This window comes from Mytilus edulis, chromosome 3, assembly GCF_963676685.1.
Source record: "Mytilus edulis chromosome 3, xbMytEdul2.2, whole genome shotgun sequence".
Classification (NCBI taxonomy): Eukaryota; Metazoa; Mollusca; class Bivalvia; order Mytilida; family Mytilidae; genus Mytilus; species Mytilus edulis.
In genome coordinates this window covers 80,492,245-80,506,557 of record NC_092346.1, presented here as the reverse complement: position 1 = coordinate 80,506,557, position 14,313 = coordinate 80,492,245, and the positions used below count along the sequence as shown (strand labels likewise).

The 14,313-nt window shown below is 31.3% G+C and overlaps 1 protein-coding gene across 16 annotated transcripts in view; it reads right to left on the bottom strand.

Annotated features, from left to right (window-relative positions):
- Positions 1–14,313, bottom strand: part of LOC139514501 (uncharacterized) — a 46,127-nt gene that overhangs the window by 3,969 nt on the left and 27,845 nt on the right. For 10 of the 16 annotated variants that reach the window (XM_071303843.1, XM_071303835.1, XM_071303842.1 and 7 more), the window contains one exon: positions 10,659–10,673. The exons of 3 other annotated variants lie outside the window; for them this stretch is intronic. In XM_071303843.1, the coding sequence (XP_071159944.1) occupies positions 10,659–10,673 (15 nt within the window). Of the gene's footprint in view, positions 1–1,977; positions 4,286–10,658; positions 10,674–14,313 lie in introns of those variants that run through there. 3 more of the 16 variants (XM_071303841.1, XM_071303845.1, XM_071303847.1) reach the window with 2 other exon arrangements.

The following is a 14,313-nucleotide window of genomic DNA, read 5'->3' as shown; positions in this document are numbered from 1 at the left end:
TTCCATCTGGATATTTTTCTCCATTTTATACTACCTATCCCTTATTACTGCACTAAACCTTTATCATTTTTTTCAATAAGTAGATCATGCTGAGTTTGTATATATTTTTCTTTTACTGTAAATATGCTACTGTGGATACATTATTATTCGTTGGATACCAATTTTCGTGGATTTTATGAGTATAGGTGAACCATGAATCAAAATGTTCAACGAAGGACAAATTTTATGATGGCTTGTATAAAGACATTGACTAAAGTAGGAAATTAAATGTCAATGAAAGAGGGACGAAAGATACCAAAGGGACAGTCAAACTCATAAATCTAAAACAAACTGACAACGCCATGGCTAAAAATGAAAAATACAAACAGAAAAACAATAGTACACATGACACAACATAGAAAACTAAAGAATAAACAACACGAACCCCACCAAAAACTAGGGGTGATCTCAGGGTGCTCCAGAAGGGTAAGCAGATCCTGCTCCACATGTGGCACCCGTCATGTTGCTTATGTGATTACAAATCCGGTAAATAGTCTAATTCGGTAGGTCACATTCATGAAAGGGAAGGAGATTGTAGTTACGACGTAAGGAACATATCCGATATCATTTGTGAAACGGTTATTCCATAACGGTCAACCAACTCGTGATGGTGTCCGTAAAATTTACAAAGGGATGATTTTAACTTCACCATTTGGAACTCTTGGTTGAATAGCTTCCTTGTGAGCAGTAACCCTCTATCAAGAAAATCATGATAGGAAATGCAAGCACGGCAATATCGTATTAATTGGGAGATATATACCCCGTATGCAGGTGCTGCTGGAATGTTGCTACTTAGAAATGGAAAGTTCACAATTGGAAAGCTGAAATCATCTCTTTTGTCGTAAAGTTTTGTTTTCAACCGACTCTCATTGTCAATTTCTAGATGTAAGTCAAGATATGAAGCCGACTTAACTGTATCTGTAGTATCCTTTATCTCCAATTCGATGGGATAGATGTGTTCCACATAGTCACCAAATTTTGAATTGTTTAGTGAAAGAACGTCATCTATATAGCGGAAAGTAGAGTTAAAGGATATTGCTAACTTCTTATCTTTCTTCCTAAGAAGTTCCTGCATGAAGTCAGCCTCATAATAATAAAGAAAGAATATGCAAGTATTCCTTCATCCACGAAAGTTGGTGTCCACAAAAATAAATGAATCCACAGTATTAGCACATTCAAAATGCATTGACCACACAAAACAGTTACTGACCATATAAAATCATATTATGTCTTGTTTGTGAAATTGATAACCGGTTCTTTTATGTCATATTTTGCAGGTTAACATAATTTTTATAATGTCCCCTTCAATTTCATTATTGATGACCCAAACTATTTCATTTCATTTGTTGGAGAGCCATGGTGTAGTGGTTAGAGCATCAGACAACAAACACAAAGAATGGTCTTGAGAAACGATGATAGTCTGTTGGAAGCGGACAATAATGCCTGACTTGTGTTAAGTGAGAGAAATATCTCTTACACATAAAAGACAGTCTTGTAGATTTAGAAAAGGGCAGCACTCGCACCAGCAAAGTGGAAAGGGATTATTATAAGTTGTTATAACTTGTTTCCCAATCCACTCTAAATAAATATGTTAAATCACAACTAAATACTTCTATTATAACAGTTATAAGAGTTGTAGTATGAAGAAGACATACAATTTCCCAAACCTAAAACCTTATTGTAAATGGCTTGGAAAGGATAGAAGTGCTTGTCAATGCCTTGAATTCAATCTCTTTCTATACTAGGTAAGGTACAATTGAATTACATTTACATTTGGAAACATTATATAGTTAAAATTCTATACCAGTATATGTATTTATCTTATGAATTTAGCAAATTATGACAATTGATTATAATGAAACTAAGTTTCTGTTTTCAAAACAGAGCCTAAAATCATGCCTTCCACAAAAGTTTATTGGCAGCAAGAAGAGGAAGGAACAATATTTGTGTTTTTATTGTGAATATAATAACAACTGTTGATATCAGAATAAAATCAAATAAAACAGTAAATTGCTGCAATAAAAAATAAATAAATAGATAAATTAACCTTCATGACTCCTACTTAAAATTGACATTGTACAATTATAAAAGTTGAATGGTTTTGAATTTTTATAGAACAATTTCTTTTGGTACATGTGTAACAAAGAAAGATTTTCATGACAAAACAATTAATTCAATTAATATTTTGCATCTTCAAATACATTATCGTAATCAAGGATTTGTATAGTTAGAAGTAACTATACAAATCCTTGTCGTAATACAGTAAAAATCTGCATGACATATAATTTTAAAAAATAAATGCTTGGCATGTAAATGAGTATAAGTCCATCCTCAAAATAATGCAGAGAGATTAACAGCCACAATTTCTTAAAAAGATGCTTTACATTACATAAGATACTCATAAGATTAGAACTTGTCAGATTTTTGGAAATTATTTACTTTGTTCAGTTTAAAAAAAAAATAAAAAAAATAACCAAGAACAAACTTACAATAAAAATTAACTAAAATACATAATACAACATAAAACATAAAACATAAATAATCTTAATTGCACTTGATAAAATAAATTAAAAAATAAAATATACAACAATAAATTTGTACAACTCAACAATATACAAAGCACTACAGTTTGAAAACCATTGGTCAATATCTGTAAAATAAATTGGTACATCCTGTTTAAATATTTTCAAAATAAAAAAAATTATGGTGATTTGTTGTACTCATATATTTAAGTTACTCAGATCAAATTTACAGTCCATCAAAAATATTCACTGTACAGTAAACTGCAAGCCTGTAGTTGCAAGCAATCTCTTAAGGTAAGTTCAAATAAATAACAACAGTGAAAATGTAATGTAAAAGTGTTCAGACAGAAACATTTTGAATAAACTCTTTTTTATTGAGATACCAGATAAAAAATGTATGATCATATTTGTTGAGTAATTCTTATCACAAGAAAAATTAGACGAATGTTTTATATCAACATAATACATTTCAAATAATATGAGTTTACATCTCAAATAACAGCAGTGATTTGATTAATATCTTGTAATTATTTCAAATCATACTTTGGTCTTTATAAATCAAACGAAACACTGTAGAGGGAAGATTTGGCTGAAAAACCTGAATAATAACAGATTCAAAAGTGTTAGTCTTTGAGCAAACACAAAACACATTTAACCTTTATATAAAGCTAGGTCTTAAAACATTTCCAATTGCACAGGTTTGTAATACTTCATTAGAATTCAGGTAACAATAGACTTCTTTGACAAATGGTTCTAATAAACCATAATTGATACTTGTATTAACACCAAGTGTACATATCTAGAAAAACATTCAAATTGATTTTTTGTTTTAAAGCATCTTACAACTATTGACAATTAAAAAGTAAATGAAAAAGACAAAACATAAAGCTTGCATAGTTGATGCAGAAACCTAAAAAGAAATATTTCACCACATGGTTTTGCTCAAAGTTTGAACTAAATAACTGCATATACATATGTACTAGCAGGAACAGTTATCTTTGGATACTTGTCTGGAAGCATAACCACTGTCAACAGTCAAACTCTGAGGAGGAGTACTATCACATAATATACATATGTACTAGCAGGAACAGTTATCTTTGGATACTTGTCTGGAAGCATAACCACTGTCAACAGTCAAACTCTGAGGAGGAGTACTATCACATAATACAATGTCTGATGATGATACAGCTAAATGTTCTAACTTTTCAGCCAAATCTTCTTTAAAGGTTCCTCTATCAAGTTTTAATATATCTTTATTTCCTTCATGATGGTTGAGAGATTGCCTGTTTGACATAGAATTATCTGCTAACTGATGTTCCCCATTAATCACATTTACACATGCAATTATTTCACTGTTTTTATTTTTGTTCATCTGCTTTTCGATGACTATGGAAGGAGCTTCATTTTTGATAAATTCACAATAATTATTTGAATCCTTGTTTGAATGGGTATTTTTCATTTTGCTTTGTTCTATTTCTTTGAATACCTCTATACCAAATTCTGAGGCTATATCTAATTGAATTGTTGGAGAGCCATCTGAATAACTGTAATTAAGGGGTGATGCTGCGCTAGGGCTCTGGGGTTCTTGGATGATGTCTGGTAGATTAATTCTTGTATTTTCATTCTTTATATGATGCGATGACATGCTTGATTGACTAGAAAAGCATCTTGGCCGTTTTTTCCAACATTTTGAATGTGAAGAAATCCATCTGGATATATTTGACCTGAAACAGATTCCAAACTCCAATAGACATTCTTAAACTTTTTCAATTTTGCAATAATGTTTTAAAAAAAAAAATTACAATAAAATTTTAGAATCTAGAAATTTTCCTCTTAAAAACAGTAATCTAAGGGGAGGTCAAATCTCCCCCCTATAAAAAATATAAATAGCATTCCTTCTCTTCATCTATAATTTTCTGACTATAAGTAATTGCTGCTCATTTAAAACTTTACAAAGTACTGTCACAGCCTGATTGTTTAAAAAAAAAATAGAATGCTCAAGTTAACCGACTAATTTATTTAAATGACTGTCAAGATTTTTATGCCCCACCTACGATAGTAGAGGGCCATTATGTTTTCTGGTCTGTGCGTCCGTCCGTCCATCTGTTTGTCCGTCTGTCCCGCTTCAGGATAAAGTTTTTGGTCAAGGTAGTTTTTGATGAAGTTAAGTCCAATCAACTTGAAACCTAGTATACATGTGCCCTATGATATGATCTTTCTAATTTAAATGCTAAATTAGAGTTTTGACCCCAATTTTACGGTTCACTGAACATAGAAAATGATAGTGCAAATTTCAGGTTAAAGTTTTTGGTCAAGGTTGTTTTTGATAAAGTAGAAGTCCAATCAACTTGAAACTTAGTATACATGTTCCCTTTGATAAGATCATTCCAATTTCACGGTCCACTAAACATACAAAATGATAGTGCGATTGGGGCATCCGTGTACTGTGGACACATTCTTGTTTATACAATTTTAAAATTCTTATTTTCTTTATATTTTTTTAGATACAACGACATCCCAAAGGATTCCCATAAGTTAATCTGAAACTCATCATTATACTTTCAGTGCTTAGGTGCCCCACTGTATTAATATGATTTATAACAACCATTGCTAAAATTGTTGTTTTGAAATTAGAAATTATTCAGAAACTAAGGTTCCACCTCCCAAAACAAAGTTGAACTTAGATGAATATGGCTATTATTTTTAGGTTCTGTTTGGTCATATGGGTTTTCACTTGTTTCAGTACTTATACATCCCTGGCTTTGAGTCTTCCCGATAAAGGCAAAATCAAGAAAAGCGCTTCAGAACCATAAAGTTTCCAAAGTGTTATTTTCATTTTTTTTTTAACTTAAAATCAGCTCAGTATCTAGAGATTAGAGAATATACCATATCAAGAGCTTCAACAGTATACTAGTATAATGTATACCACTTTCACTCCAATATTTCAATTCCAAACTGAACAGAAAAATGCACAGACCCGCCAACTATCCTGATTTTGTTGGGATATTCCCCATGGAAGGTGTTGACCTGAATTATCAAATTTTTTATTACATAAACTGAACATATAAAAAAACAGGCATTCAAATGAGTTAAAAGGGTATTTAAGCAGATAAATATTCATCCAAAAATATAGAATTAGATTAAAAACACTTATGACAATGTAACAGTGGCACTAGGTCCTCTTGCGCTTAAATTCACCCATGGAGAGTGTGAAAAGTTGGCAGTTATGAATGCATAGCAAACACTTTTGTTAAGTTGCTGCATCATCAACATTTACCCTCCACTTTCTGCACCCCCTTTCTATCAACAATAAACCCTCCACTTTCTGTACCCCCTTTCTATCAACAATAAACAGTCAGGTAACAAGGACAAAACTATCATTTATATCAACAATGTTACAGCCCACATGTAAGTTTTATACATAACATGAACTGACTAAAACCAAAGAAACACCTGTCAAATTTTACCTTAATTTCCTGTTCACAATATAACAAAGGTAAACATTGTCTACAATTTTCTTGTAAGATTTCTTGTTATAAAGATTTTAACATCCCACACTTGATTTAAAACATGGGTAAAGGTCATGCATTTATATAATTACATTGTTCTAGAATCTACATGTTAATGTTTGATATCATCCAAGCAATGAATTTTATTAGCAGTGCACTATAGAAAATGAAGTGTAAAGCCACAAATAAAGCATACATGTAATGAAAGTGGCTATTATTATAGTGATTAAATGCCTTAGGAAATACTATATGTATATCTCATAGCAATTATGTAAATAGAAAAATGCATCCATAGTCGATATCAAATGTTTGAAGAAAAAAAACATATCAGGTATTGGTCCATTTTTTACCTATTAATTTCAAAAACATAAAGAGCTATGTGATTTTCTGAATGCTAATTGAGTAATTACAAACAGAAATATCTTTAATGGAAAGCACGTCAAAACTAGATTTAAAAATAAAAGTTTAATATCAAAAACTTCAGTGCTTTTTTTTCATCTAGAAAATAAGTGCAACAACAAATATTTTTCAAAATCTAATCCTTTCAAATGATATTTCTGATTTAATTTTAGTTGAGACAATTTAATACAACTTTACAAACAAAATCTTGAATTTTGTTCATTCATCTTACTAATATATTCTTAAATTCAGAAATCATTGATTGCATTTATTATTGCAATCTATTTATTAAAACTGAAATGCGATTTAACCATGTTAACATTAATTTGCAATAATGAAAAAGATATTTTTAATTCATATGATAAATTTCAAAATGACAGTTTGAATTATTGCGATTGTAACCCTGTTGCATTTTTTGCAATAATAAAACATCCCAATAATTTCTGAATTAACAGTAAGCAAAAAAAAACAGTGAAAGAATGGCTTTGCCTGAAATTCATTGGATAAGCAAATAAGGAAAAGTGTAAGAATAGCTTTGCCTGAAATTCATTGGATAAACAATAAGGAACAGTGTAAGAATGGCTTTGCCTGAAATAATCATTGGATAAGCAATAAGGAACAGTGTAAGAATGGCTTTGCCTGAAATTCATTGGATTAGCATTAAGGAACAGTGTAAGAATGGCTTTGCCTGAAATAATCATTGGATAAGCAATAAGGAACAGTGTAAGAACAGCTTTGCCTGACATCCATTGGATAAGCAATAAGGAAAAGTGTATAGCTTTGCCTGAAATTCATTGGATAAGCAATAAGGAACAGTGTAAGAATGGCTTTGAACAGTGTAAGAACAGCTTTGCCTGAAATTCATTGGATAAGCAATAAGGAACAGTGTAAGAATGGCTTTGCCTGAAATTATTTTAATTGGATTAGCAATAAGGAAGTTTGTAAGAATGACAACAGTGTAAGAATGGCTTTGCCTGAAATTGATTGGATTAGCAATAAGGAACAGTGTAAGAATGGCTTTGCCTGAAATTGATAGGATTAGCAATAAGGAACAGTGTTAGAATGGCTTTGCCTGAAATTGATTGGTTTAGCAAATAAGGAACAGTAAAAGAATGAATTTGGCTGAAATTTATTTGTTAAGCAACAAGGAATAGTTATAGAATAGCTTTGCTTGCAATTGATTGGATAAGCAATAAAGAACAGTGAAAGAATGAATTTGCCTGAAATTTATTGAATTAGCAATAAGGAACAGCGTAAGAACAGATTTGCCTGAAATTAATTGGATAAGCAATAAGGAACAGTGTAAGAATGGCTTTGCCTGAAATTCATTGGATTAGCAATAAGGAACAGTGTAAGAATGGCTTTGAACAGTGTAAGAACAGCTTTGCCTGAAATTCATTGGATAAACAATAAGGAACAGTGTAAGAATGGCTTTGCCTGAAATTGATTGGATTAGCAATAAGGAACAGTGTAAGAATGGCTTTGCCTGAAATTAATTGGATAAGCAATAAGGAACAGTGTAAGAACAGCTTTGCCTGAAATTGATTGGTTAAGCAATAAGGAACAGTATAAGAATGGCTTTGCCTGAAATTGATTAGATTAGCAATAAGGAACAGTGTATTAGAATGGCTTTGCCTGAAAATAATTAGTTACACAACAAGGAATAGTGTAAGAATGGCTTTGCCAGAAATTCATTGGATAAGCAATAAGGAACAGTGTAAGAATGGCCGTGCATGCAATTCATTGGATAAGCAAAATAAGAAAGTGTAAGAATACTAAGCTTTGTCTGAAATTCATTGGATTAGCAATGAGGAACAGTGTAAGAATGGCTTTGCCTGAAATCCATTGGTTAAGCAATAAGGAACAGTGTAAGAATGGCTTTGCCTAAAATCCATTTATTAAGCAATAAGGAACAGTGTAAGAATGGCTTTGCCTGAAATCCATTGGTTAAGCAATAAAGAACAGTGAAAGAATGAATTTGCCTGAAATTCATTGGATTAGCAATAAGGAACAGCGTAAGAACAGATTTGCCTGAAATTAATTGGATAAGCAATAAGGAACAGTGTAAGAATGGCTTTGCCTGAAATTCATTGGATTGGCAATAAGGAACAGTGTAAGAATGGCTTTGCCTGCAATCAATTGGTTAAGCAATAAGGAACAGTGTAAGAATGGCTTTGCCTGAAATTCATTGGATTGGCAATAAGGAACAGTGTAAGAATGGCTTTGCCTGCAATCAATAGGTTAAGCAATAAGGAACAGTGTAAGAATGGCTTTGCCTGAAATCCATTGGTTAAGCAATAAGGAACAGTGTAAGAATGGCTTTGCCTAAAATCCATTGGTTAAGCAATAAGGAACAGTGTAAGAATGGCTTTGCCTGAAATCCATTGGTTAAGCAATAAAGAACAGTGAAAGAATGAATTTGCCTGAAATTCATTGGATTAGCAATAAGGAACAGCGTAAGAACAGATTTGCCTGACATCCATTGGATTAGCAATAAGGAACAGTGTAAGAATGGCTTTGCCTGAAATTCATTGGATTGGCAATAAGGAACAGTGTAAGAATGGCTTTGCCTGCAATCAATTGGTTAAGCAATAAGGAACAGTGTAATAATGGCTTTGCCTGAAATTCATTGGATTGGCAATAAGGAACAGTGTAGGAATGGCTTTGCCTGCAATCAATTAGATAAGCAATAAGGAACAGCATAAGAACAGCTTTGCCTGAAATTAATTGGATAAGCAATAAGGAACAGTGTAAAAATGGCTTTGCCTGAAATTCATTGGATTAGCAATAAGGAACAGTGTAAGAATGGCTTTGCCTGAAATTCATTGGATTAGCAATAAGGAACAGTGTCAGAATGGCTTTGCCTGAAATTCATTGGATTAGCAATAAGGAACTGTGTAAGAATGGCTTTGCCTGACATCCATTGGATTAGCAATAAGGAACAGTGTAAGAATTGCTTTGCCTGAAATTCATTGGATAAGCAATAAGGAACAGTGTAAGAATGGCTTTGACTGAAATTGATTGGTTAAGCAATAAGGAACAGTGTAAGAATGGCTTTGCCTGAAATCCATTGGTTAAGCAATAAGGAACAGTGTAAGAATGGCTTTGTCTGCAATCAATTGGATTAGCAATAAGGAACAGTGTAAGAATGGCTTTGTCTGCAATCAATTGGACTAGCAATAAGAAACAGTGTAAGAATGGATTTTCTAGCACAACATTTGAACAAACAGTAGAAATCATTCCTAGCAATACATTATAGTGTAAGAAAGGTTTGACTTGCAATATTCTGTGTACAGTGTAAAAATAGTCTGGTTATATCTAGACAAAGATTAAAATTCATTGAAAGACAAAAGGTTATTAAGTGGGCTCGCGGGTATAAATCAATTTTTTTTTGTAATAAAGGATTTTGCTATATTTTATTAAATATGAACTTTATCATATACTTAATAGAAAACTGAAATAAAAAAATGGGGTCACTGTTCATTTAAGCTCAAAATCTGCCTCTGAAACATTTTAAAATTCATCTGGGGCCAAACCGAATCGATTTTTGTACCATATCCAGTCATGCTTCAGTGATTTCCTATATAATCAACTGAACTTTTCCCATGAAAAGGGGGGGGGGGGGGGGAGCTCAGGCCCCCCTCTGGAACCACCTATGTAATATTCCATTAAATACTGGGGAAATAAAATCTAAATAATTAGGTGCATTGTTTTCTTGAACTACTTATGAAACAGTAAGTCAATCATTAGAATTGAGAATGGAAAAAGGGAATGTGTCAAAGAGAGAACAACCCTATCAGATGAAGAGTAGAAAACAGCTCAAGGCCACCAATGGGTCTACAATACATCATATAGTCAGCTTCTACTGACCCTATACTATAGAATTGAATGGTAATAATAATATCATCACATTACACCTACTTTAGATCAATGTTTGGTCTAGCGTTCTGAAAGGGCAAATACTTTTGGATTTGCAAACTAAAACACATCTTACTACAGAGTAAGCTTGATGGAAACTGTCAGAGTTGTTTGGATATATGATACAGTGCAATTTGTATATATGCTGATGTTAAAAATGCTGGTGTTATATATAAGCATTGGCAGGACATCACACAAGGTTTGTATATACATTATACAATTGTTTATATATGACAAGCTGCAGTGCAAGACAGGTGTGAGCTATATTTACCTCTTTATTTGGAGTCTAAAATATGTAAAATGGAATATAATATATACATGAAAATTTACATAAACAGGTATTGCATACAAGTATATATATGTGCAAGTGGTATTAAATCATACATGTCAAAACCAAAATTTATAGAATTACATAAAAAAAATTAGTGATATTCTACTATTTAATGGAAATCATAAGCACACATTTCTTTTGAACACAGCACAATTAAAGTAAAATTAATAAATCATTCACATAAGTTCCAATTTATTAACAAATTCATCCATTTATTAAATCATCCAAAGAAATCATTAAAAAAAATCAAACCTTCAAACTTCAATAATCTTCACTGTTGCTATCCTAGAAAAGTAACTTTAGTATATTTTATCGGGGGAGGGGGAGAGGGGGTCTTCATCACTGAGATGAGAATATCTTCATTACTGATAATATTTTGTTAAAATGCAAGGTTGACAGTTTTTCTCAAAGGGACTTGTTCTCACCATGTGTTGTCTAGATTATCAGTTTTTTAGCCAAAGAATATAAATATTCAAAATACATATTTGTTTTTAAAAATAATGGAAAGTAAGAAAAAACAACATATGCAAAGTGATAGCAAAGGCTTATATTGACCATTTTGGCAAGTAATATAATAAACCATTTAAAACTTTATGGAAACTAAGCTACCAGTATATAATAATGCATTAAGTGATTTTCTGATGTATATATGTGATTGAACATATTTAAGTATTTTCTTCAAAATATGCAATGATTGTGGCAGTATATACAATGTAAACTAAAACATTCCAACTAAAAGCAATTTCTTGTCTTATAACAAGGCATTTCAAACATACTAATTATCTGGCTTATATTAGGGTATATGTATGTAAAAAGACACATGTTATTAGCTTACATTTGGGATAAATTTGATTTGATCTGAAATCAGAAACTGAGTGCTTTAGGAAGACATTTAATTAGAAAAATAAATACTTAGAAATACATAATGAATCATAGAAAAATTGTAATAATGTTGGTGGACTGTCTTCAATGAAGAACTACAGAACACACAATGTGTTCTTCAATGGCACAATTTCTGTCTATGTTTAATTTTGCAAAAGTTACAGAGATGAGTAGTGACTATTTTGTGTTAAATTTGTATTTTTTCTGAGATATGCACTAACATGGCATTCTCCACATTAAAAAGAATTCCATACAATAAAGAGACATTGCAAAACTTATAGATTAATATTATCCCATGAGGAATAAGAATATTTTTATTAGCTTGTACAACATAATATTTTATTGCATAGCAATATTATATTTCCCACAGAAAGTAACCAAAAGTTAGCGTGCAATAAATTCTGTTATTCCATATTGGTATTATTTTAGTAGGTTTCTCTATATGAATTGGATTTTGAATAAAAAAGCATATTCACCTGAGAAAGTGTTATTCACCGCGCTAAACGTCACACGCTTTTACATGCAACGTTATGGTAAAATGTTTCATGTAAAAAGAATTGGTATATGTTTGTCATTAAATACATTTTCTTCTCTCGGAATATGGAATAAAACAATTACTGTATTTTGTTTCGGTAAATATGGGGTTTTATTGACTTTTGAAAAACTGATATTCACTTCGGCCGTCGGCCTTAGTGAATATCATTTTTCAAAAGTCAATAAAACCTCATATTTACCTCATCAAAAGACAGTAATTGTATATTATTCCATATTGATAAAACTTTAGTAGGTTTTTCTATATGAATGGGATTTTGAATAAATAATCACATTCACGGAAAAAGGATATTCACCACGCATAACGTCGCGTGCTTTTACCTGCACTATTTTGATAAAAAAAACGATTGATGTACAATTGGTTTTGGTTAATAATTGCCATTACATACATTTCTCTCGGAATATGGAATAAAACAATTACTGTCCTTTGTTTCGGTAAATATGTGGTTTAATTGACTTTTGAAAAACTGATATTCACTTCGGCTGTTGGCCTCAGTGAATATCAGTTTTTCAAAAGTCAATAAAACTACACATTTACCTCATCAAAAGACAGTAATTGTATATTATTGTATAGCAATATAATATTTCCCACAGAACGTAACCAAAAGTAAGAGTGCAATAAATCTTCAAAATTCATGACGTTAAAAACGTTTAAATCTTAGTTTAAACCAATTTTTACTTCAAATATTATATTGCTATACAATAAAAGGGTTATTGCATGAATATTGGGGAATATTGTCCCTCGTAGAACATATATATTGCACTCGCAAGCTCGTGCAATATGAAATTCTACTCGGGACAATATTCCCCAATATTCCTGCAATAACCCTATATTATTACACTAGTATTAATCTTCAAAATTCATCAAGTCATCAACGACAAAATCTTAGTTTAAACCAATTTTTACTTTCAAATATTATATTGCTATACAATAAAAGGGTTATTGCATGAATATTTGGGAATATTGTCCCTCGTAGAACATATATTGCACTCACAACCTCGTGCAATATTCAATTCTACTTGGGACAATATTATACAATTACTGTCTTTTGATGAGGTAAATATGTAGTTTTATTGACTTTTGAAAAACTGATATTCAGAGGCCAATGGTCGAAGTGAATATCAGTTTTTCAAAAGTCAATTAAACCACATATTTACCGAAACAAAAGACAGTAATTGTTTTATTCCATATTCCGAGAGAAATGAATGTAATGGCAATTATTTACCACAACCCTCACCAAAACCAAATGTACATCAAACGTTTTTTTACCAAAATTATGCACGTAAAAACATGCGACGTTTTGTGCGATGAATATGCTTATTTATTCAAAATCCCATTCATATAGAAAAATCTACTAACATTTTATCAATATGGAATAATCCCCAATATTCATGCAATAACCCTATATTACTAAGAGTAACATTAATCAATATATGAATTTTTGTTTTTTTCCATCTAATTGTCAAAAAAAAGCATCATGAAAGAAGATAATTAATGCTAAAAATATCAAAAGTTGATATATGTTTTCTATCTTCATATTATATAGGACATTAAAAAATAAAAACACAAATCAATATACTGGTAATACAATGCATACATAAGAAATTGATTTATTCTAAACCATTTCATAATACAAAAATACCAACAAGTCTGCTTTACATTAATATTATGCCTGTTAAGTAAAAAAATGTAAAAACTATTCCAGGTGCCTGATAAACAAGACATCCATGATATATTTCCAGGAAATACCTTTCAGTTCAAATTTATGGAAAAAGATAATTATATTATTGAACATTAATTTTAAGTGCCAATCTGCCTAAGTATCAGGCTGTGGTGAAAACATGACAAACAAAAACCCACTCAACTTCACATTACTGTTCACAATGTATAATGGTGCACTAATATAACATTCATTTCCTTTTCCTCTTCTAGTATTTCAAAATATAATTTGGTTGAAATAAATTCACTAGAAATTTAGGAAAGATAACTGCTTAATTTGCTATGATTCTAACCAGAAGTTATCTTGATATTTCTTGAATTACCAGACGTGCAGAATCAAAAGACCTACTATCTCTAAGTTAGGATGGTATGGACAGTGGGCTTTTTCATCCATGTTTTAAAATTCTTCTAAATTGCTTGATTCTTACAAAGACTGGCACT